The 24,463-nt window shown below is 42.7% G+C and overlaps 1 protein-coding gene across 2 annotated transcripts in view; it reads right to left on the bottom strand.

Moving 5' to 3' along the window:
- Positions 1–21,086: 21,086 nt before the first annotated feature.
- Positions 21,087–24,463, bottom strand: part of SKI (SKI proto-oncogene) — a 130,110-nt gene continuing 126,733 nt past the window's right edge. For both annotated transcript variants that reach the window (XM_069240991.1, XM_069240992.1), the window contains exon 8: positions 21,087–22,075. In XM_069240991.1, the coding sequence (XP_069097092.1) occupies positions 21,887–22,075 (189 nt within the window). In that variant the 3' untranslated portion in view covers positions 21,087–21,886. The remainder of the gene's footprint in view (positions 22,076–24,463) is intronic.

Here is a 24,463-nt window from a genome sequence, read left to right on the forward strand (position 1 = left end):
GCAAAGCTGGGCAGAAACGTAGGTAACAGAGTAGGGTTTATATAACACAAACGTGTGTGTTATTAGCACACAAAAGCTGTGAATGAACACTTACGGGAACAACTTCCAGTTGTTCACTACGTTGAAGCTTACATGCGAGGTTCAGAACGGGAAACGGGTAGAACGTAGCAGTATTATCTATTTAAAGGCAAGTTGTCATATGGGTTTATAGCCAGGGCCACTGGAATTATGCAGCAGGGGCGGTCCAAATTGTGCAGAAGAGTTGAGTAAATTATGTGGCAAGAAAAGCCAAACTATGCGGCATAATGAGACACATTTATTAATAGTACTGCTTCATTATTTTGTCATTTTCAAACTTAACATTGTTTGGCCATTGACGGACCTCATTAGTACCAGTTTAACACCCAAATATAGCAACCAAAAAGTAACTGTTGAAAATGGCCTTACACTGCGCGGCAACACATGTACTGCATTTTTTGTAACTTTTGAACCGTTTCAGCTAGAAATGCATTTTTTTTGTTAAAATCTGCAGAATATGCAGCAAAAGATGGATTATGTGGCAAATGTAGTAAATCTTTAATTATGCATGAATTGCTGCAGCCGCTTAATCGCATAATTCCAGTGATACCATTTGTAACCCATTTTGGTTCCAGTGCCTTGAAGAGGTCCTAGAAAACTCTGAAAATACAATGAGCTAAATTCCCAAAGAAATGTACATTGGCAACAGTATACTTACTCCTAGTCACCAATGTAAGGGGCATATTTAAGAGCCCCTAGTGCCACCTTAGCACACCAATAGTGTAATTTTCTTTACGCTAAGGCGGCACGAAAGTGGCTTCTTCCCCACACTGCATTGCGTCACTTTGTAAACCCCTGCACCACATTATGCCTGCGCCAGGCATAATGTATGCAAGGGAGGTTTCGGTGCTAGGAGGCCTGCAGAAATGGCACAGTGGAATTTAACAGAGTTCACTGCAACATTTTTGGCGTCATTTTTAATGCCTGCTCAGAGCAGGGGTTAAAATGACGCTCTCATAGAAACCTATGGGCCTCCTTGCAGTTTGCTACAGGAGTGTTAAAAATGTTGACGTTAGTGTAGCAAAGAGTCACAATAGCATCAAAAATTCTGACACTATTATGCCATGGTGAGTTGTATTATAAATATAGCGCAACCATGGTGTCATTAGGTGCCGGTAGGGGGGACGCAGAAAAAGTGGTGCATCAGTTCTTGTGTGCCACTTTTTCATAAATATGAGCCAAAATGTATAACTTTTGAGAATTCACAAACATTCCTAATAGTACTCCTGGAAACTCTGCCTGTCACAGCTTTGCATGCATAACACTCGGACTGTCTTGTGACATCTGCTGTTTTTCCAAGGTGGCGTTCAAAGCAGACCATAGATTCTGGAGATTCATATACTATGAATATCCTTATTTTTTCGTTTTTTATCATAAGGAAAACATTTTTCCAACAGAAAAAACACAATCACCTGCATCCCCATCAAGTCCAGGGTGTTCTGTCCCCATTCCAAACCCGAAGGGGGAGGGAAATACTCCAACTCCTTACTAGAGTAAATCTCTGATCATATCCGGGTGCGAACTGACTGCAGGGCTTTGTGAATTGCAACAAAGTCACACGTTTTTTGGCCGTTCACAAACTCTCAAGGCAAACCAAGCATTGATCATCCCACTGGCTTCTTGCAAAGTGTTTACTACTGTGTAAGTGTTTGCAGCTTTGGCATACAATTATGCAGAAGGAAAACCGGTTTTGCCTGACAGGTATCCACTGGAGGAGTCTGTCAGACATAAACGGTGCCAAATTTGTCAATAAATGGCTTTGTGAATAGGAAAGAATGAGTTTTTAGATGGACAATTGCATTCTCGCACTACAGAACCATTTGATAGCTAAATCTAATCTTCTTGGTGGCCTTGCAACCAAAACAGACTGTGAAGCAGTGAGACAAACCTTAAAAAAAGATCAATTTCCTCTCGTCTGATGACCTATACAAATGTATGTGGAGCTTATTGTTTACATTTACACAATGCAAACAATTCAAAGACTTCATGTACTAAGATTCCCTGGAATCACAATGCATGTCAAATACATACATACTATATATATATATATATATATATATATACACACACACATATATTTTATAAGATTCAGTGACTGCATAATTATGGACTCACTACATAATTTGCCATGCAATTTTCAGATTTCGCAAAAGCTGATGTGTTAATCTAAAATGGTTGGAAATAAAACTGCCGGAGAAAGCAGGGCATAATTTGGATTTTTTTTTCTGGTAACCTTGCAGCATAATTTGGTTATATATATATATATATATACCCACATACATATTCACTTCTTTGCTGGCGGTGCCTCCCCTGCACCAAAGCGTTCCTGTTCCCCTTTGCCAAAATGAATTAATTGGTTACACTCACTTCAGAGTGCCTGTCATCCTGCCTGCCTGTTTTTGAAGGAGAGAGTGTGGATTACAGACGAGGTGGCGCGTGCTGTCACGGGCATTGCTGGCGCTTGGGTGCAGGGGAGGCACCTACGGCAAAGAAGTGAAGATTTAAATCCACCCCACCATGAGCCTGTATTGAAAGCAGAGGACTTTGGCATACTGGAGCGGGGAGGACCCGCTGGAGGAGTTGAAGGGCACCCGAGCTGGGAACATACCAACTTCATGTAGAAGCTAGTTGTCCCTGTAGAAATAGGGGTATTTCAAAGCCAGGTGCTATGTATATAAAAACTCGGATAAGAGTTTTAAGCAGCAAGTGGAATGAGCGAGAAGAACACAGACTATCAAGTGAATAAATATAATACTAGACCTTGGCTTGGGGAGATAATGATAAACAGATTACAGGGTGATTTCACTGGGAGGAAACAGAGAGCAGAGATGGGGTTTTCAGATAAAATGGGCAACAATAGGAGTAAAGAATCAACTAGCCAGCAACAGAATACACTGGATATTTATGGCTTGTTCAGAGAACTGGAACAATTTAGGATATGTGGATTAAATAAATGGTGGGAATGTGAATCGGTAAAGAGGTATTTGGATGTAGGAAGAGCCCCTAGGGGGCTGAAGATTTTAATCACGCCTACATACGAGAACCCTAATCCAGAAATGTTAAAGGAATAGGCAGCACATAATGTGCAGAGTTCAGCAGGAATCGTGCAAATACTTATGAAATATGCTCAGATTTATAGGGACAAGCTGATTGTCCGCATTAATGAACTGATAGTCAAGATTGAAGATCATGGGGGACAAAGCATTGGTAAAAGTCCCTTAATAAAATGACGTCTGAAGGTAGAAGAGGAAATAGTTCAGAAGACCGCAAGTAAATTCAACAGAGATAAAATTCACTATGAGACTCGTCAAATTTACAAATTTGCAAAGAAGTTTGATAGCTGGAGAAAACAGAAAATAAGTGGCATGAGTATGGAAAGACCATAGCAGGTGGAGAGTGGAAAAAGTATTGACTTGAGTGATAGTTCAGACACTGATATAGACGAGTCAATGAGAATGAATGTCCACACTTCTCTACAAGAAGAATTTCAGTTTTTATGGAGGGACAGGAGGACCAACCACAGGCCATGGCGAGACAACGGCAAAACAAGAGGAAGAGGCAGAGGAAGACGATAAGAGGAGGCAACATGAATAGAAGTGGTTTTGCAGCAGTACAGCGAACTCGGCCCCCAAAACAAGAGCAAGCTCATGCTTGCACACCCCCATGAGGTCTCAAAACTGTGCGTAGTACCTTTGCACGCACAGTTTTAAGACCACACTGTGCATGCAAAGTTAGTTCCCCACCCCTTCCGCCCAGGGGGGATGTTCAGAAAAAGTTGCCAGGGCTGCCTTGGATTCCCAGTCCACCCACAAAGTCATTAGCAATCAAGATTTATAAGGTACCATGCTGCTGCCTCAATGACAAAATAAGGTATGCAGGGGAACTATACATGGCTTGGAAGGATAACGTTTGGTGAACAGACATGTGGATGAGATCAGAAAATATTATAGATACATTGGATTGGGAATAGACTAATAGGTTAGGGATGTGTGATGAAATTATGAAGGCAAGTACCTCATAATAGATAACCGTATAATAGTGAAATACAAATCATTTTATGTACATATTGTTTCGAGCTGCAAGGGTGAAACTCTACTTGATTATCCCCTACAGATAAGACTTTCTCTCACCGGATTGTCTGACTGCTAACATCCCCCACCTGACAGAGCAAAACTTGTTAGAGGAGTGAGATAAACGTGCTTGCTCTACTCTTCCCTGAATAGGGTTATTTACTGTAGGAGTTGGGAGACTGTACTAGGAGTGACCCCAATAGTTTTGGAAGTAACTGGCAAATGCATATGTTCTGAGTACATTTGAATTTGACTTTAGATAGTAAGAAAAGCCAAGGCCGCTGGTATCAAAGGCTATCTAGAAATGACAAACAGGAGTTGCTCAGACATGCTTTAGATTGCTCGCCTGGAGAGCATGTATTAGTCTTTTTAAACCCCTCTGATGACTGGTACAAAGACCAAGTGTTCTCTCAAAATAGTCATCGTTAATAGAATGTGTGAGTGCGGGGAGAGGCAGGACTCCGATGGAGGATACAAAACTCTGTCCTAGACATCAAGGTCATTTTCTGAAACCAAAAGAATGCAAGGTACCTAAACACTGATGATTTCCAACTGGCCTCAACAGCGAGACTAAACTTCAGGTGCAGATTGTGGATTGTAAATGAAATCATCTACTGACATGTAACAATATGTGTGGGCCTTGAACACTTCTAGATTCATATGCCATTATTATTCTGGTATAAATCTATATGGAGACCTATGGAGTTTCCTGGAGCTATGCTGCTGAATAGATGGAACTGAGGATCTGGAACCGAGGACCAACTCAGGTAATGGTTAGAAAGGCAGGTTTCAAATAATGTTATGAATCTCATCTGGTTACTTTCATCTATGAGCACCGGGGTAGTTTTTTTTTCGGAGACATAACTAGTGCTCTAAAAGTCTTATCACCGGAAGAACAGCTGTTAAACTTAGAAACAACTAGGAGACTTTGAGAGGCCAAGCAAGTCTAGGCCTATCGTGGGGAAATTTTGAAACTGAGCTGAATTGAAGAGCAAGGCTAAACATTTGTGGACCACACAGAGGGCGTTGAAAGCAATTATTTTCTTCATGGTTGTCAGTTAAGGAATCAAAGTATTGCCGAAACATGATCAAGTTTGTACAATTTGAAAATTGCTCTAGCGGAAAATATTTTAGATTGTTTAAAATTAGTGCCAGGAAAAATAGCAATTGTCAACAACATAAATGTTTCTGGAGGAGTTATTTACACGTTATTTTTCTTGTTATAACACATTGGTCCAAAGGTCCAAGAAAAATAACATGCAATAGTCAATACACAAACTGATTAGGGTATCGCTAGCAAAGATTCAAGGGCAAAAAAGGAATAGTGATAGAGGTCGTAGAAGGAAAAAACAGCTTTGTGATTGAATAAACCTGTCCTCCTGAAAGAGAAAGGAGTCAAGAAAGAATCCCAGACTTCTGCCTGTAGCAATAGGTTTGGGACTGGTACCTGTTTAAGAAATCTGAAGTGAATTTTCCCAAGCATTTGCAGAATTACAGGAAACGTGATTTTGGATTTGGGTGGTTTCAGTTCCGGATGGTTCACCATCTCCAGATCCAACCTTTTTCCAAGGCAACGGTAAGCAAATCATTGGCACTGGCCTGGCCATTCCCAACAGTTCCAATGAGCTGGGCATCATCGGTATACAAGTAAAATGACATACTCATGTCATTTAGCAGCCAGGATAATGGGAAAAGGTTCAAGTTAAACAGAAGTTGAGATAAGCATGACCCTTGGAAACTTCCCAAGGCACAGGGTCTAACTTTCAAAGTGAGAGGCCACTTGAAGACTTGGGAACTGTCAGATGGAAACAATTGATTCCCCTAAGTAGTGTTCTGGAGTTGGGCCTCTCAAATAAGCAATGGATGAGAATCTAGTGGTCGACCAAGTAGAAGGCAGCCAGCAAGGCTGTAAGATCAGGGCTTCAACACTGCCATTATTCACCACTTTTTTAGTTTATCCTGTAATGAAAGGATGGCAATCTCAAAAGTAAGACAGGCTGATAACTGGTTTGTTTAAAGTCTAGTCATTTTTTGATCAAACATATAGTTATAACTAATAAGCAATGTACAACAAGTTGGCTTGAAGAAACTCCAATAAGTCCCAATGGATGTGTTGAAACATATAGTACATTACACTGCAATGACAATCATAATACTCAGTAACACAATGTTGGCATATTTAACCACGCCTCAAAACTGATGTATGTACCAGGGAAATGGGAGAAGTGGGTTGGGGATCGAAGTGGACCCCAGGGAGTCCTTGAGAGCGAGGGAACTGTTTTGTGCATAGGGATGGGCAGACTGAGAATTTGAAGCTTTGACATACTTTTCAGGAAGCAATAGGCAATAATTTCCTGGTGGGCATATTGCGTCGGTCGGAAGTGCTAATAGGTAAGCCTAGATGTCTACTGACTCATCTTGCTTGAGAGAGACAGTTGTCAGTTGGACCAATGCCATCTTTTGGCAGTTTAGAAGAATGTGCCACTAAAGGGCACTTACAGAGGCCTCTAGCCTCCTCCCTACACAATGCTAATCCTTCCACCTCAGCTCATTTCAAAGTAACTCGCTCACAGGCCACCATCAAGTGGGAAGACTCAGCGCATGATTTAGAGTTTGGCAGAGGGGGTACTCCATCACAAAGGTAACAGATATCCCGTCTGCCGGAATATAAATCCCATTATAGCCTATAGGATTTATTTTTCAGCTGACCGGATCTCTGTCACTGTTGTGATGGAGTAACTCCTTCGCTAAACTCTAAATCAGGCCCTTAGACTTCCAATGAGATGTAATCATGCATTTAACCTGGAGGAGGGCCTGGTTGTTCAATCTTGAGGCTGTAACGTGTCTTTTAGAGTGCTTGTATATCTCAGTACGATAGAAATCCAATCTAGGGCAACAGGTTTGGTTGTGATGGTCGACAATTACAATATTACAGTAATGTAAGTCCAGAACTGCCTAAGAAGTGGGTATACCCAAAGTATATGCATGAAGTCAGACATAGGGTCCAGACAACAGGGGCATGAGGAAATAACTTGCAGGAAACATTTATTGAGGGCTGCCAAAAGGTCAGCTCTGAACATTATAAAGTATTGTATCAATTTAAATTTAGCATTGCGTGATATTAAATGCGGCAATTCAAAGCATAGGGTCCATTCTTTGTTGTGAAAGGCTCTGTTGTTGTTAGTTTCCCACTTGTCTCTAACTGAGCCTGCACTGGGGGAAGCATGCTTATTGGGGGATTTGTAGAGCAAGGGATTATGTCTATGCCTGTGACCCATCGTGTGAAGTGCTTAAACAAAGAGATGAAGCTCAGGGGTGAATCTGCGAAAGCCCATAATTTATGCAAAGCATGCCGGATAATATTATTTAGTAGGAACTGGCCTTGGTGAAGGTAAAATCAACCAGCTCCTCAATAGAAAGTAAGTAGTCATCCTCAAAGATATCACTCACCATCATCAAGTCTGACTGGTGCCAAGAATTGAGGTCTCTGATTCCAATGGCGCTCCAGGAGGGGGAGAGCCAGGACTGAGGGATCGCCCTCATGGCGAGGGTCAGTGCACACGAGTAACAATGTAATGTCATTTACAGAAGATGAGAATAAGAGCAAGGGCAGCGAGAGGGTGTCATAGGTGGAGTATTTATGTTTCCTACCTGAAGGGGCAGCAACTGTAAGGCTGTCTCATCAAGGAAAACCCTGCAAGCCACTTACTCAGCAACTGGAGTTCGGTTGCAAAATGACAGAGCTCAGATTGTGGTGCTCCCAGACCCCGAGTCTACTGGAAAGCAGAGTTTGCCAATTTACACTCTTTTTCTAACTGTGTGCCAGATTGTCACCCAGGAGCCTTATAGGTCTGGTAAAAATGTGGGTGGTAAAATTAACGGAAAGTTCACAAATTAATATAGGAGGCGGGGAAGGACCTACATTTTTGAAAGGGCTATATGGCCAGTCAGGACAGGGGAAGGGATCTCCAGAACGAGATCTGAGAGAAAATGGTTGACACTGCTCTGGTCAGGTTACCTTCTAGGATGTCCTCCTATGAATGTTAGATGCAGATACCAAGATAAAAAAACACAACAGTTCCCTCCCCGCATAAAAAGCACCCACATAGGTCTGTTCTAGCCTCAGAAGTATCTGGAACTAAATGAAAGGCATGTGTCTCGACCAATGGACCTAGAGGCCAGGAGCAGCTGTAAAGTATTCAAAGAAGCATTGTAGCTCAGAGACCAGCTTGCAAATCCCTGAAATCAAGGATGAGGTTGTCACCATGCATGGAGATCATGTGTATACCCTATGACAGGAGAATTCCCTCAGCTTGCCCTGTTCATTTAAAGTTTGATCACTAACAGCTGCATGGCAAGTGTGAATAAAAAAGTTAATAATGCTCTTATTGATAGGGCATACAGTGTCTTTTAATATTTTAAGACTTCTCTGGACAACTGGTGTGGGGAGAGCCTATAGACTTTCTTAATACCAAAAGGCCATCGATTTCAGCTACAATCAGCTCTTCAACAGATGTAAAATGTGAACATGGTGACATTTAAGACGGGAATAGAGGCAGTTATGCCTGAGGTGAACGTTATTAGCACTAATCTCCTCATTCAAAAGTCTGACTTTGTTTAAGGCCAAAAAAGAGAAAGGGAGTCTCTAAAATCTTTGGATGGGGTTAATTTTTCTAGTTCTATAGGACCTTAGAATATATGAGAATAGTGATCACATTGAAGGATTCTTTCGTTGAGTAAGCAGCTATAACAATCTTTATGCAATCAAACTTTCTTCTTTCAACTGTAAGTGGTTATATTTATGAAGTTGGTGTTGAAGCACAATTCATCATTTTTGTCGTATCTTTTTCTTCTGCATATGAAAGGACAAGTTACTTACCTGTGTACTGCCTTATATGGTAGAGACTATGGGCCTGATTACAACTTTGGAGGAGGTGTTAATCCATCCCAAATGTGACGGATATACCACCAGCCATATTACGAGTTCCATAGGATATAATGGACTCGTAATACGGCTGGTGGTATATCCGTCACATTTGGGACGGATTAACACCTTCCTCCAAAGTTGTAATCAGGCCCAAAATCTAGCTGCAGGTTCCTTACATTCAAATTCTCCCCAGGCGTCAGACTAGATCTGGAAGATTTTTCTGGAGCAGTACCCCTGCACACCGGTAGGTGGCGTTGATCGGCTCTGCATTCGTTATCAGCGTCGTCCGGCCGGAAATGACATCATGGAGCCCATATAAGCACCATCAAGGCACACCAACGCCAGTTTCTTTTCGTGGCTTTCCACTCCAGAAGCGTGGAGCCTTGAAGAACCCTGCCCAATGGTGTTCACTGAAAGGGGAAGATGGGTGGGCCGGTAAGGAATATGCAGCTATGTATAGTCTCTACCAGATCAGGTGTTACCGAAGGTAAGTAACTTGTCCGTCTGATAGAGTCTTCTAGCTGTAGATTCCTCACCTTTGAATAAACACCCAAGCAATACCATCCCCAGGGGTGTGGGTCTGCAAACCAATTTAAATTGAGAAAGTCCTGCAGGAAAAACTGGCAAAGGGATCCTCCCTACGAACCTGACTGTCCAGGCAGGAGTGCTTGTGTGCCGGGATGCCCACGTTGCTGCCTGGCAGATGTGCACGGCCGGAACTCCGCATGCTAATGCAGTGGTCACAGCTTTAGCTCTGGTGAAATGACCTCACAAGCCATCAGGGGGTTGCTTTTTGGCCAGTGCTTAACAGATCTCAATGAGAGATCGTTTGCTTCTGCACCCAACCTTTCTTCACACCCACATACCCCATGAATAGTTGGTCATCCAGCCAGAATTCACAGGTACAATCATGGTAGAACGCCAGTGCTCTTTTTGGGTCTAGGCTGTGGAGTCTCTCCTGTTCTTTGAAAGGATGTCGGGTGTGGAAAAAGTAGGTAGGGTGATTGATTGGCCTACATGAAAAGGCACAACCACTTTTGGTAGAGGCCCTAGTACACAACACCAGTTTATCTGGATAGATGGAGTGATAGGGTGGCTTAGATGAGAAGGCCTGCAGCTCACTCATTCTGCTGGGATATATAATTGTCACCAGGAAGGCTGTTTTCATTGTGAGAAGTCTGAGGGGACTGTTGTGGAGAGGCTTGAAAGGAAGGCACATCAAAAAGGTCAGAACCTAATTAAGATCCCACTTGGGCATAATAGATGGGAAAGAAGTAAAGACCTATGTACAATAGGAGACTTAAACAAAAAGGGTTCATCAGACAACCACAAGAAAGTAGAAATGGACTATAAATAGCCCTTAAGAGAGTCCAAAGCAGAGCCCTCCTGGGCAAGCAAAGGAATGAACAGTAGAACCTCAGAAAGAGGGACAGAAAGGGGATGTCTGTGCATCATGCCACAAATTTCTTTCAGCAACACGCATATACCGTTTGGTGGAGGGATGCCTGCCTGCCAAGAGGACGTTACAGACTTTGGGAGAAAGTTCAAAAACTGGTCAACTGCCGCAGCTCAATCTCCACGCAAGAAGGCAGAGAGTGACAGGTTTGGGTGAAGAACCCTCCACTGCAGCTGCCACAGAAGATCTTTCCAACAGGACAGTCTGATTGGAGGATCGACGGACATGCTCAGCAGTTCGGGATACCAGACTCCATGCCCAGTTCAGAGCCATAGGGATTACTTTGGCCCAGTCATTCCTGACCTTCTTGAGAACTCTGAGCAGGAGTGGTATGGGCAGAAAGGCATACAGGAGGCCTGAATTCTACTCGAGATGAAAAGCGTCTCAGAGCAAGAGCCACCTTGGAAACTCCACCGTGCAAAACTACTGACTTTCTGCATTCTCGATGGAGGCAAACAAATCTAACCAAGGCTCTTCCCACTGCTGAAAGAGATCTTGAGCCACCTCCGCATGGAAACATCATTCGTGATGCACTATGCATTTTTGGCTGTGTTCATCTTCTCTGGCATTCAGAGAGCCCACCAGCTGTTGCACCACCACGGATATGCCCTGCTGTTTCATCCACGTGCAGAGGCATATAGCCTCTTTACAAAAAGTACACAACCCCACCTAACCCTGTTTATTGTACTACCACACGACGGTGGTGTTGTCTTTCCTCTATGGTAGGTAGACAGACCTTCAGTGCCAGTCGGATCACTCTGAGCTCCAGCATGTTGACGTGGAGTCCCGCATCTGCCTGAGACTAGATACCTATCTCCACCTCTCTGAGATGGCTGCCCCATCCCAGGAGTGATGCATCTGTCACTACTGTCAGATCTGGTTTGAGAGAGGTGAGGGCTCTGCCTCTGACCCAATCCTGATTCGTAAGCCACCACTGCAGATCTTTTGCAGTTCCCTACAAGATCTGAACCATGTCTAAGAGATTCCCCTGATGCTGTGCCCACTCGACCTTCAGGTCCCACTGCAGAGCCTAGTTATGCCATCTGGCAAGTGTCACCAGCAGGATGCAGGAGTTCATGAGTTCCAACAGCCTCAGAGTCAGTCACCAAAATCCAGGATAGAGGCTGAAACATCAGTATCATAGCCTGAATATCCTGGACTTGCTGCTCGGGAATGATAAGACCAATACTTCAGTTGTCCAGAACAGCTTTGATGAAAGGGAGCGTCTGAGAGAGTCAGGTGTGACTTTGACATGTTTATAGTGAACCCAAGCAAATGCAAATGGTTTGCCGTAGTCTGAAGGTGGGAGATGACAGGCTGGGATGGACCCACCTTCAACAGCCAGTCATTGAGATAGGGGAAGAATGACAACCCTGATCCCAGCAGATGAGCTGCAATCATCATTATCACCTTGGTGATCACCCGAGTGGCGCTGGTAAGACCAAAGGGAAGCACAGTGAACTGAAAGTGCTCGTGGCGTACTACGAACCACAAGTAACATCTGTGGGAAGGCAGGGTGAGGATGTGGAAATAAATATCATGCAAGTCCAATGCTACTATCCAGTAATTTCTCCTTCTTGCACACAACTCGTAGGTATAGAATATGGCAAAGGCCCTTGCCTTTTTTAGGAACCAGGAAGAAGTGGGAATAACAACCACAGCCTACTTCTGGCACTGGTGCCCTTTCTATGGCTACCTTGGCCAACAGAGTCCCAAATTCCTTGTGGAGAAAGGACAGATGATCCTCTGTCATCCAATCATGAGATGGTGGCATGGAGGGAGGGATAGTCTTGAAGGGGAGGCAGTAGCCCCCTTGGACGATCTGCAAAACCCACCTGTCTGAGGTAATGGATTGCAGATATTGTGGATCCTGCCACCAACTGGGTGACCATGGTGGTATAAATGCAGACTAGGAACACTGAGAGGCTGCTGATGCGGGTGGGGCGACCGACTAACTTGACCACTGGCCACCTGACCCATGAGCTTGATGGTTACTGCATCTTCATCCACAAAGAAGTCAGGGAGCATGCACAGCATGGTGGCTTGGTGGGAATTGGCATGGTTGGAAGCCCCACCCATAGCCCTGAAATGAGTGAAAGGCAAATTGTGGGGGATGGGGGCTGCTGTGAGGTCCAAGGATCTGGTTGTAGCCCGAGATTCCTTGAACACTCGAGCGTTGAATCTGTCTTTTCTCCATAGAGACAGGTACCATCGAAGAGCATGTCCATAAGGGAAGCTTGGACATCCCCTGAAAAGCCACATGTCCTCAGCCAGGCGTGGCGCCTTAGGGCCAATGTTTTTGTAACCGCTCTGCCTAGCCAGTCAGTCGTGTCCAGTCTACAATGAACTGTGAACTTTGCTGCGCCTCTCCCATTGGCAACAGCCTGAAAGAGTACAGCCCCGGCCTCCTCCAGGACCCGTGGCTGCACCAGCGTAACCGTGTCCCGCAGAGTCTGGGTATAATGGCCCAAACGGCATGCAGTGTTCATGGACCACAACGCCAGACTGGCGAAAGAAAACATCTTCTTCGCAAATGAGACCAGCCTCTTGGATTTCCTATGGCAGCGGGCTATTGTCCTTTTCACAGACGCCTCTGTGCTGGGTTTGGACCAGGTACCCAAAAGAACATCCATGTGGGCATCATTGAATGGGAGCAGGGGTTAAAGGCGTGGAAGCTACCGGTTGCAGCACCGCTGTCAAGAGATTAGTCTTGACTGCCACTGAGTGAAGTTAAAAGTCCAGGGCCTCAGGTGCCCTCCTCACCACCAATGCATAAGAGGCTCCCTCTTCCATAGCGGAGACAGAAAGCATACCAGTATCTGGAGATGTGTCCAGTCCATTGGCTTCACCCAAGTCCTCATTCCAGTTCATTTCCTCATAAGGCTGGTATTCTGAAGAGTCCAACGACCCCTCCCACTCTTCCCAGAGGCCTAACCCAACAGATTAGTGTTCAGGATCCAATCTAGGAAGCTAAGCTCCGGCCAGTGTCAGAGTCAGGCGATGCCCATCTGGCTCCATGTCAAAGTCGGGGAAGGCAATGGGGATGGGGGAGCTGGTGGGCGCCAGGAGCACTGATATCAGGACCGACACTGGGGAAGGTCAAGGTGGTATGACTGACACCGGTCCGGATCCAGGATGGATCCCTGTGACCTCATCACTGTTGAAGCCACCGAGCAGAACCCCATGGGCCCCCTTGAACCCACAGGGCCCAAAGGCACACCAACAGGGCCAGGCCCAAAAATGAGGTGCATGGCCTCTTAAAATTCTTTTAATTTGTCAGGGGTCGCTTCAGCTGCTGGAAAATCAGGGAGGCACATAGTCGGCCCAGGCTCCAAAGAATGAGGCCTAGCATGACAATGCTCCCTCATCGTATTTGCCGACGGAAGAGGAGAAGGTGAAGAACACTTCGACTTCATGCTCTTCTTCTTTTGCCTCAACTTATCCAATCATCCCAAGGACTTGGAGTGGGGGGATGAGGATGACTTCGGACTCTGCGACCGGTCCCAGACCTTCCTCTCAACCGAAACCTCGACCTGGGCGGAGTCCTGTGCAGGGACACCATCAGCTTTAGGGACCGCTCCCTCAAAACCTTTGGATGCATGGCCCAGCACTGAGAGCATGACTTCAGGTTGTAGTTGCACTCCAACCACCACAAACAGATCAGATGCGGATCTGTTCCGGGCATCGCCTGATGATAAGATCTGCAGGACTTAAAACCTGTCTTACGTGATGACAACTCAACATACCAGGAGGTAATAGCGCACAATTTTTTTTTACAAAAAGTCTAAAAACGGCCAGTCAAAAAAAGACTGAGGGGTAGTTCTTCTCCCGGATCCATGCTGGCTGGTGCGGAAAGAAAAGAACTGACATCATGCATCTGGTTGGCACCTATATAGGTAACATGACATCTATCTGACGCAGACAATGCTGACGACGGACATGGAGCTGATCAACACCACCTACTGGCGAGCAGGGAAAAAACCCATGAAAAATCTTCCCGATCCAGTCTGACACCTGGCGAGAATTTCAAGCTAAGGAATCTGCAGCTAGAAGTCTCTATCAAACTGATTTTTTAATTGCACTTCTAAAAGAATTTTTTAAATAACTATATATATGCATCTGATGATCTCCTTCACCCAGGAGACAAGTATTGTAGTATAAACCATTTCTGGATTCACTTGCTGCGAATAGATTCCATTTAGATTTATATTAGCATCCTACAGGAGTATGAGAGACATGTGGAAGTGCCAAACAAATGTTTTAAGACTGTCTGATTCCCTTGACATTCTTTTTGATTGCACATACACACAAGTTTTGTGAATTTATGTACCGATGACCAAGTTGCTGCCATACAGGTATAATTGAATTATATATTGCCCATGTTTGTTGATATTGCTCCATTCTCTCTCTTTCATGTGGAATGCGATATTAGTTTAACATCTAATCTTCCCGACCATGTGGTTACAAAATCTGAATTGTTAGAACAAACTGCTGAGCCATAGACCCTTTAATAACTGGTAACCTTTTATCTGTGTTAATTTACCTTCTAGCATTTACTTCCATACAAGACTTCTCAAACATATAGCATGCAAAACTTTCTCCAGCCATATTGGGTTGTTGCAAGGACGAATACATTTGTTTTAACTGACTGACATAACAATTTAATGGCACCCTGGGAATAAATCTAGGATGTGTTCTCATACCCACTCTTTTCCTATGAAACTGTAAATATAGTTATGCTTAGTTAGTGCCTGGTGCTCACTAACTCAATACAATATAGTAACAGGAATTCAGAAAGCGGTAGTTAAGGTTGCATGCTTTAGAATTGCTTCTAAACTGAATACAAATGTGAATTGCTTCTACTCATTGCTTTACAATGTAGTTCCATTACATTGGTTAATACAATATTTAAGTTCTGCATGAGTGTTGGAAGGGAATGTGGAGGATACATCCATTTCGTTTCGGTTAAGCATCTCTTTTAATGACCAAGTTTAAACAATGTCTGCTCTAAGCACCCGTTATGCAAGCCACAATTGCAGGTAAGTGTACTACGTAATGTATAGCAAATACCATTGTCTAATAAGTACATTAAGTAATGAATGATATTTGCTAATATGACATTTTTGATCAGAACCTGTTCATGGCACCAAATGAGCAAAGGAAGCAATTTTGGAGATTTGCCTTTCCATGTGGCTGGCTTTCTTGCCTCTTTAATAACGTCAATGCACCTTTGAAGTAGGAATAGCTGATTCATTCGTGGGATTTCAGGAGTCGCACTGCTAGTTTACGTATTATGGGTCTAGGTGATACATTCTTCCTCTTTCCATTGTTAACGGTTTTGGAAAGTTTGGCAGTAGTTTGACTTAAATTGTAGACATCATTATTAAATGCAAGCAGCAAAATGCAAAACGCTCCAATATCGCTGATGGAGCTTGCGATGGAGTTTGCGCTGAATTATACTTTATAGCACACCATGGAGTGCGAAGGAGTCAGACAACAGTCAAAAAAGCAGTTTGCAAACACTGCAGTATATCTGCAATCATGCAATTTTCCATGTAACAGGTTAAGTCCCTAAAGCGGTAACAAAGCAGCCTCAAGGTGGGACTAACGTAAAGCATTTATCAATGACATCAAGAGATTTTTACAAGGCAAACTGAGAGACAAATTAAAGCGATGGATGTGAGGTAGGTTTAACCCCAGACTAGATTACAACACGTGGGAAAAACAGCACTTGTGCGCTGCTATGCTCGACCTAAAAACTACTTATGTAACAATTACTGACCTAACAACTAAACGGTGTAAGCACACAGCATGAAAACATAGGTTTGGCTCACGGTGCAAAAAATCTTCCTTCCATACCCTGTGCTATAGCTTTAAAGAATGCTCAGTTCTAGTCATTTAAAAAAAAGTAAGACTAGTATTGGAGGTGTGACAGTTTTTGTAATTACTCATCAATTGAGCTCGTAGCATCAATCTCTTCCTCGTCTGTCAACAAGTCCCCCTCTTTCAAGATCCACCAGTGAGAATTGCATTTTTCTAGTCTGTATTTCTCTCACATTTTCATCACAGCCTCTGCACAGCTGTCTAGTGCTTATTTGTCGTGGTCAAGTGAATATTATTTATTTACTACTTGACTTTACGATCCTCAACCTCATTTTAAGCCTCCAAGACCCAGTTGATCTCCCTCTAACTGCATCTCTCCCTTATATTCTCTGTTATATTTCTCTGGCTTCCAATCATTCGTCTGTCTATCGAATTGGGCACCTCTGCTTTTTCACCTCCCCTAAAAGCTATTCCCATCATGATCTAAAATGCTTAAGCTAAAAAAAAAAAATAAAAAAAAATAAAAAAAGAACAAACAAGAAGTTATTCTGGACAAACAATTTTATTTTAGTTAATGCGTCTATACACTGTACATTCAGTCACTGTGGTATATGAGCATATCTATTTTCATACATAATCTCATAAAAGTCCTTTATCTTACAATATTATCTGGGAGTAGATGTGGAAAACCGGGTAGCGGGAGGGAGGGCGCAAGAGGGCTAACAAGGTACACAGCGTAATAGATAAATATGCCAAGTTTTTTTCTTATTTTCTTTCTGTAAAATCAGGCATTTATAAACAAGAAAGCATACATTACATAAAAATAGCTCTAGGATAGCAGATAAGGTCATAATATTGTCATTAGCAGCAGCATAGGGAAAAAAGATAAACGAAACTGTGCTGAAATGATATTGACTGTTATAACTGTTTTGGGATTTTTTTTTCATTGCGCAAAAATCTCTCCCTTAAAAACTTTAAAAAAAACACGTGCTGACCAACGGGAATACAAAAATGCAGCTTTTTCTGTAATAACAAAATACTTTACATGGAAAATGATGACAAGAAAAATGACAAACCATGAAAACCAACAGGCATGACGCTGAAAACTGAGCGGAGTCTGCTTTTTCGTTCCCCTAACGCAAAACAGACCACAAATGTTTTGAGTAAAAACACAACCCATATAAACAAAACCATCTATTACATAAGAAAGAGTTTCTGCAAAAGGGATAACACCATATGCATTTATGTTACAAGAGTGTACAATCAAAAAAAAAAAAAAAAGTATTTACAGGCTGAAATTACTTTGTACACTGGCTAAATTCCATTTGAGAAGGAGCGTAAGGTGTGAGATAGGTGACCATTCAAGAAATATGGAGGTTATTGCTGTTGGTTGCATCCTGTCCCTTTTCTCGAAGGGCTGTCTTTCTGCGACGGATTACTGAAATGTAAAATGCACACGTACCTCAGTATCCTCGACCTTACCAATCTTCTGATTGGGTGCACCACCCAGCACCCGCAGAAGCACTTTTCCACAAGACATGCCTCGCTGAACCCGTAAAAAGGTGGTTTATGGGGAGTGTGGATTATCTCACTTGAGGACTGAAATATTCCACTCTAGCACCTGCCTTTCAAACCCACTCTCACGCCCTCAAGGAGGATCGTTCATGTTATCTCGATTTCTAGAATTACTGATTGATGGTGTTTAATTGTGGAGGTGGGACATGCAACTGGACAGACTCTTTACTTAGGTTTTATGCTCGCCAGACAAGTCACAAAACGTTGACTGACAAAATAATGGCACTATATTTCGAGCATGGCTTCATAATTAATCTCTTGAGGCAATCGGATGTGTGGGCTTGTGAAGATGGCCCATGGCTACAAAAAGAAAAAGGAGGGACACTCCTATCCTCTTACCTGAATTCCATGAATGGAAATCAAAGGGACCCCCTGAGGTAGCGGGACGTGTAGAAGTCGTGCTTTCCATTAAAAAGGTGTCTATCACTTTAGTATGTTGCAATGCTGCGGTTTCTAGAAGTTACAGAAAGTGCATCGCTCCTGTGGCGGTCCAGACGTGATGCTGAAGTGCTGTGATCCTTGTAAACCCGCCACAGGCTCAGTTCACTAGGCCCAAGGAAACAACACAGAGTTTTGATGGCATCTCTACCGAATAGACTATCCATTCACTGCACATTTTTCACTGAGCAAAGCTACAAATCCCCAGCCCTCGTGGCAGCCTCGAAACAACAGTCTGTGCAACTTCTTCTGAGGGACAAACTCATGACCCCCAGGGTAATACTCTTATATGGTCTAAAGCGCTGTGCCAGAGGAAAACCACAGACTTCACAAGAGAGAAACACACAGAAAGCTGCACAGAACTTAAAAGCCTATAAAGCAGGTGTGACAACAGGCAACTAGGGACTTTCTTGCTTGTCTGACCTCCTTGGAACAGGTAAGAACGCTACACAAGACTGAGGTACCGGGAATAAATACCGAAAACAATCTGAAGCGACTGCTCTGTCCAAATAATCGCTCCACAGTTCACACAGACGCGCACCCAACCTTCACTTTTCCAAACAAGTACATTTATTAACTGAGAGTTTGACAGGAAGCAAGAACTACAACTGAAATATTTGGAGGTTGGTGTGGATCAGTAGCGCTTGGTGATACAGAGAAAAGTTCCCAGTAACTTTGCATAAGAAGTAGCAACAGGAAACCCGGGAGCCACCAAGATGCAAATCCTACCTTGATTATTATTAGGTCAGGATCTTGTTTGGCAGCCAAGTAGCATTTTAGGACTGCACGAGCGAGGGAAAAAAGGGCCAAGGCTTACTGGCCTTCCACTCGCTACCTTAACCAGAAAACCCCATCATTACCCGTAGCCTTGTCCACCCGTGTCTCCAAACAGCTAACCAAACAAAACCGGGAAGGCTTACCCTTGGGGTAACTTCTTAAATCGCATCACACATCAAAAACAGAAGTATTGCAAAGCACTTGACTCACAAGAGGTTGGTCTTCCTAAACCATACCCTGGTCCAGCAAAAACCTGCCACTTCCCTTTGAGAAGCCATTGTAAGTAGTTTGTCAGTTGCATGAAGAGACAGTATGAATAAAATATATAAAAACAAATCTTGGTAAGACTATAGTAATGCCCATAATGAATACACGTATGAAGTATTTTAAATTCCATGCATAAGATTTTGTTTTGACAATGGCAGGAAAAAATGGCAAGCACACAGAAGTGGAAAAAAATTAAGATAAAAACAAAAAAACAAAAAACTTTTAAAAAATAAATAACATGTTGAAAAATGCAACAAAAGCGCCTAGTACTTTGTGTTATTTTCACCATGCACTTCTGAATGTCTAGGAAGCTTAGATTCTCAATGGGGTGAGCTCTAGGATGCATGGGTTAAATCTTTAAGCCGTATATGAATTCAAGGTGCCACCTGGTTCCAAGTTAACTATATATATATATATATATATATATATATATATATATATATATATATATATATATATACACACACATATATATATATATATTTCTATGAAAAAAGATGGAAATGGTTATTTCACTGAATGTAATTAACCTACCAAGGTGATTTTTTGCTCTTTACTTATGTACTTTAAAATCGGTACTATCAATTTAGGTTCGGCTGCCACTTCAAAGTTAAAGGAAAATTCTTATAGGACTTGGAAACAAACCTATGTGCCTGGAAGAACAAAAAAAAATGGGATCAGTATTTCTACACAGAGGAAATGTTACTGTCTCTTTGTACGTTTTGGTGGAAAGTGATAGAAACCGTAGGAAAAGGGTAGGAAATAAATTATTGGTAGAAGGGGACCATTAAGAAAACTGGATTATTGTCCACTTTTGGACACATGGAAAGTTGGACACCTTTCCACCATCTCCACGTTTGTCATTTAACACTTGAAAACAAAAAGTCCCTTGTTCAATGAGCACCATATGTAGCTTATAAGCACATTTATTTTGTCCTTACATTTTTAAGTATTTGAGTATGGTACAAAATTATTTTCAGAACAGTGTATAATAGAGAAGAGATAGATGAGGAATAAAATGTAGAGAGGGTTTCTGTGTGTGTGTTTTTACAAAGTGCAGTTCTACTCATTAAAAACAACATAAAAAGAAGAGGACATGTAATGCTGCATTTCTTTTCCAGTGCCGCGTCTTGCATCTCCGAAAGAACATAAAAAAAATAATATGGTACTTTACTTAAAAAATAAATGAAAAAGCATTATTCACAGCAGCAAAGTGTTTTTCTTCTTCTTGTCTCTGTAGTATTTGATAATGTTTGCCGCATTTTCAAGGAGTAAAGGCAATCGGACTTAGACGGAATCAAATGATAAATACTGCATTTCGGAAAACTCGATTTAACAAAGGAAATGTTGAGTGCGCAAAACCAAAGGCTGAATTAAAGATTTCAGATTGACTTTTAAATATAGGTCTCTTTTCATCCATTTATGACCAAAGTTCATTTATCCTACTTTATTTCTCTCTTACAGTTTTCTGTTCCATTTTTTTCGCCTTCCTTTTTTCCACTAGTTCTTTTTTCGCACACCAAAGTGCTCATGTCGTGAACACAGCAAGTTCTCAAGTTATGACAGGTTTAAGAAACACTGACGACGTATAAGGCTGAGCAGGTACGGTCTCTCGCTCTCTCTCTCTCTGATATACATTTTTACTTACTTCTTTCTTACTTGTTCCACTGCAGGTAACGGATCGCAGAAAGAGACTAACAAATTTAGAAAAGAAAAATTCAACATGATAAAAGGCATCCGAAATTCCCATCCAAGCATGTGTGACGGTTTCAGTGGTGGTGGCTTGCTAACAGCATTGCACGGAGATTTGGTGACCCAAAATGGCATCTGAACAGATTTTTTCTGTTTTTTTTGTTTTTTTTAATTGAAGTAATCCCAACGTCTGTAACAAGTCAGTAAAAATTGTGCACCAGGTTATTTTTCACGTTTGTTATAAAAACGAAATCTTGTAATTGGTTTAGATACCAAAGTCTTTATAATGTTTTTGTGTTTTTTCACTTTTCTATTTAAATAGCTTATAACAAAAAAAAAAATTGTTGATTTCAAAGTGTTCCAGCAAGCGGAAGAACCAAGAGAGTTGCAGAGGAGGGCGGGGCTGGGGTGAGGCCACTTGAATTAATTGGACGATGTCGCTCGCTTGACATGAGACGAGTAGAAAAGCTCTTTTTTTCTCCTTTTTTGCTGTGGGTCCAAAACTTGTTTGCTTACAAACGGTGGGTGTGTTGCAGGCACAGTACGATGTTGTGCTGTGTGAATCGAAAGGAGAGGCATATAATTCAGTGCTTCCGTTGTAACGAGTAACATTTTCCCTCCAATTTATAGTCCATTTTTGTGTGCACGCCAGGGGCGCACACAGACACACACATACACACACACGCATAGGCAACTCCCAGGCATACAACACGCATTCCCCTCTGATGTGCATATACGTAGATTCTGTATATGAATATATAATGTATATATTTTAGTCTTTATTCAGTTCTCAGGGTCTTTCGCTGTGTGTTCACTGCTGGTATGACTGCTAGATTTAGGCCAAAGCTGAGTTTGAAGTTCTTTCACAACTTTTTCCAAGTGTTCCCTGGCGTCTCGCTCACGGAGCAAGTCAGCACGTAGGTGTTCTCGATCTGTTTCGGCATGCTGGAGCTTCAACTGGAGGTCCTCAATCTGTGGACATAATGAGAAAGGGTCTGATTAGGAAGTGTAACGAACATGGTGCAACAAATTGTTAAATGTCCGTTTTATCAGAAGGAATACCCATTGTGCTAGAACAACCCACTCATGTTCCTGGGTTCAACAGATGTGTATGGATACAGCACAATATGTCTCAATCCAAATGCAAAAACACTGAAATACAAATAGCAAACTGAGAAATGCCAAGATCTCAACTTTTGGACCAACACAAGAGAGGCTGTTGTTTGCCGTTTTAGGAGTCAGAAGGAATGTTTTGACTGGTAAACTGATTGGTGCTCCAAAAAGGAGGAACTTCCAGTAAGAGACACCCAGAACCACTCTAGCGCATGGATTGCAATCAAGCTTGTATAACAGAGGTGAACTTTGTATTGACTGCTAGCTAAACTGTAAGGTTTCCCTAACTTCTTCAAAGTGTCACTCTCGACCATTCAAATTCTACCCCCAAATCTCCATGGTTCATTGTGGGTGTATTTTAGTATACAGTTGACAACCAAAATACCTGCTCAAGTCAATACAGTTGGGCTGCTAATGGGAGCGTGGAGCCTCCCATGACCTCTATTTGTCCTTCAGGAACATAGGAACACAAAATAATGATGGGCTCGGGCAGCACAGAGAAATGTATCTTTGGTTTGTTCACTAGATGGTCGTCAGAATCTTCCATTTGGTAACCAATCTGAGAACCATGTTCAGAACAGGCACCTGAAGAAGGGCGCAACAGGAGATAGTGTTTTGAGCATGGAAACTATGAAATAATGCGAGAGAATACCTTCCTCTCCTCCTAAAAAACATATGCTAAATAGATCAATTGGACAAATATCCCACAAAACGTTTAAATAAGTGAAGGAAGCAGCTAATAAAGCTTCATCAAGGAGACAAAACCACAAACTGATCCGGTAGATATTGGCAACACATCTTTTTACCTTTAGGGCAGTATACTGTGTGAAGAAGGGGTTGATAAAGTTAAGGCAAGTACTAACGCTTGGCGATTGGTACAAAGGTAAAGTATCCTACTGGACAATCAGAAGGTCTTGCATCGACACGCTGGTACCTTGATAGAGACCACGAAGGTAGTTGCAGCGCCCCTCTAATATCAAGTGTGTCTGATAGGTAAGTGAATCTGCCTTAGCTGTATCTGCCTTTAAGGGCATCAGACTGCGACAGCATCACCGCTCCTGAGCACTGAACTCGCAAGTAGGAACAGCACTCTGCCCCAGTGGTTCAAATTCAAATAGCACAGAATTGTTTTTGTTGTTGTTTTTTTTTTTAACACCCTAAAGCTGTATGAATCAGGTCAAAGACAGTCCACTTCATGGTTTCAAAAATGGAAAGGAAGCTTGTGGCGCTTCTAGAAAACTGCTCTCCAAGGTACGCGCTGGGAGCGGCAAACACAACTAATCTCAACGCCATGTGTAAACATACAAAAAGTACACCTGGAACCCAATGTGACATCGCTAGGCATGTCTGGGCACTCTGAATGCACACAGGTGCTGCTTGCCCAGGAGCACGGCGTACTGTCCTGCCGCCAGGTAGGATCCAGCACGCCTGATAAGCCGGCACTGACTCCACACCGACATTCCACGGGCTGCAGAGGTGAGAGTCAGACGCAGGTGGCACCCAGAGGTTCTGCTACTGTTTAGTCTGGCTTCAGCTTATCTGCCAGACAAGCCGTGTCGCTAGAGAGGAAGTCCATATCATTTCCTGTTGGGTCTCTCCGAATCTGGCACGTCCCAGATCAGAACAATCGCACCCCTCCCCGTTCCCACCAGTGACGGTATATTTCAAGACCATTATTCTCAGGTCACTCTGAAATCCTGCAAGTCAATTAAAAAAAAAAGTACTTACTTATTTTTTAATCTGAACGATATATTTTGGGGGCTCCACGAGAAAGCACGATCATTAACTAGCATAGATTGCTGCTTATGTGAGAGTGTGGATATGCAGTGGACAGCTTTCCACGTTCTCACTCGGTGAAAGTTTTTATCACTAGTTGCAAGCTCAAAAAAGTAGAGATTAGACCATACAAACAATTGCAAACAATTGCAAACAGTTGGGGACGCGACGAGGAGCGCCAGGAAGAACCACTAATTATCACAGAATCACAAGGGTGAAACCCTGGACAGAAAATAAAAAAAAATATTGGTTTCCCAAAAATCGCAATGCAGACGAGGAAGTTTCTTTTCACCTGGAGAGCCACTGCCAAACACAATGAAAAGACTGGTCGAGCTGAACATAAACAAGGCTTGGGTAATTAGCTGACTGAACTCATTAAGCACACTGGTTGTTGCTACAGGATAGGGAGTCAGTTATGGGACATGAACGAGCTTCACCTACTTAGGAAGAAGAAAAAGGCAAGTCTCTCAT

This window comes from Pleurodeles waltl, chromosome 6 (assembly GCF_031143425.1).
Source record: "Pleurodeles waltl isolate 20211129_DDA chromosome 6, aPleWal1.hap1.20221129, whole genome shotgun sequence".
In the NCBI taxonomy this organism is placed as follows: Eukaryota; Metazoa; Chordata; class Amphibia; order Caudata; family Salamandridae; genus Pleurodeles; species Pleurodeles waltl.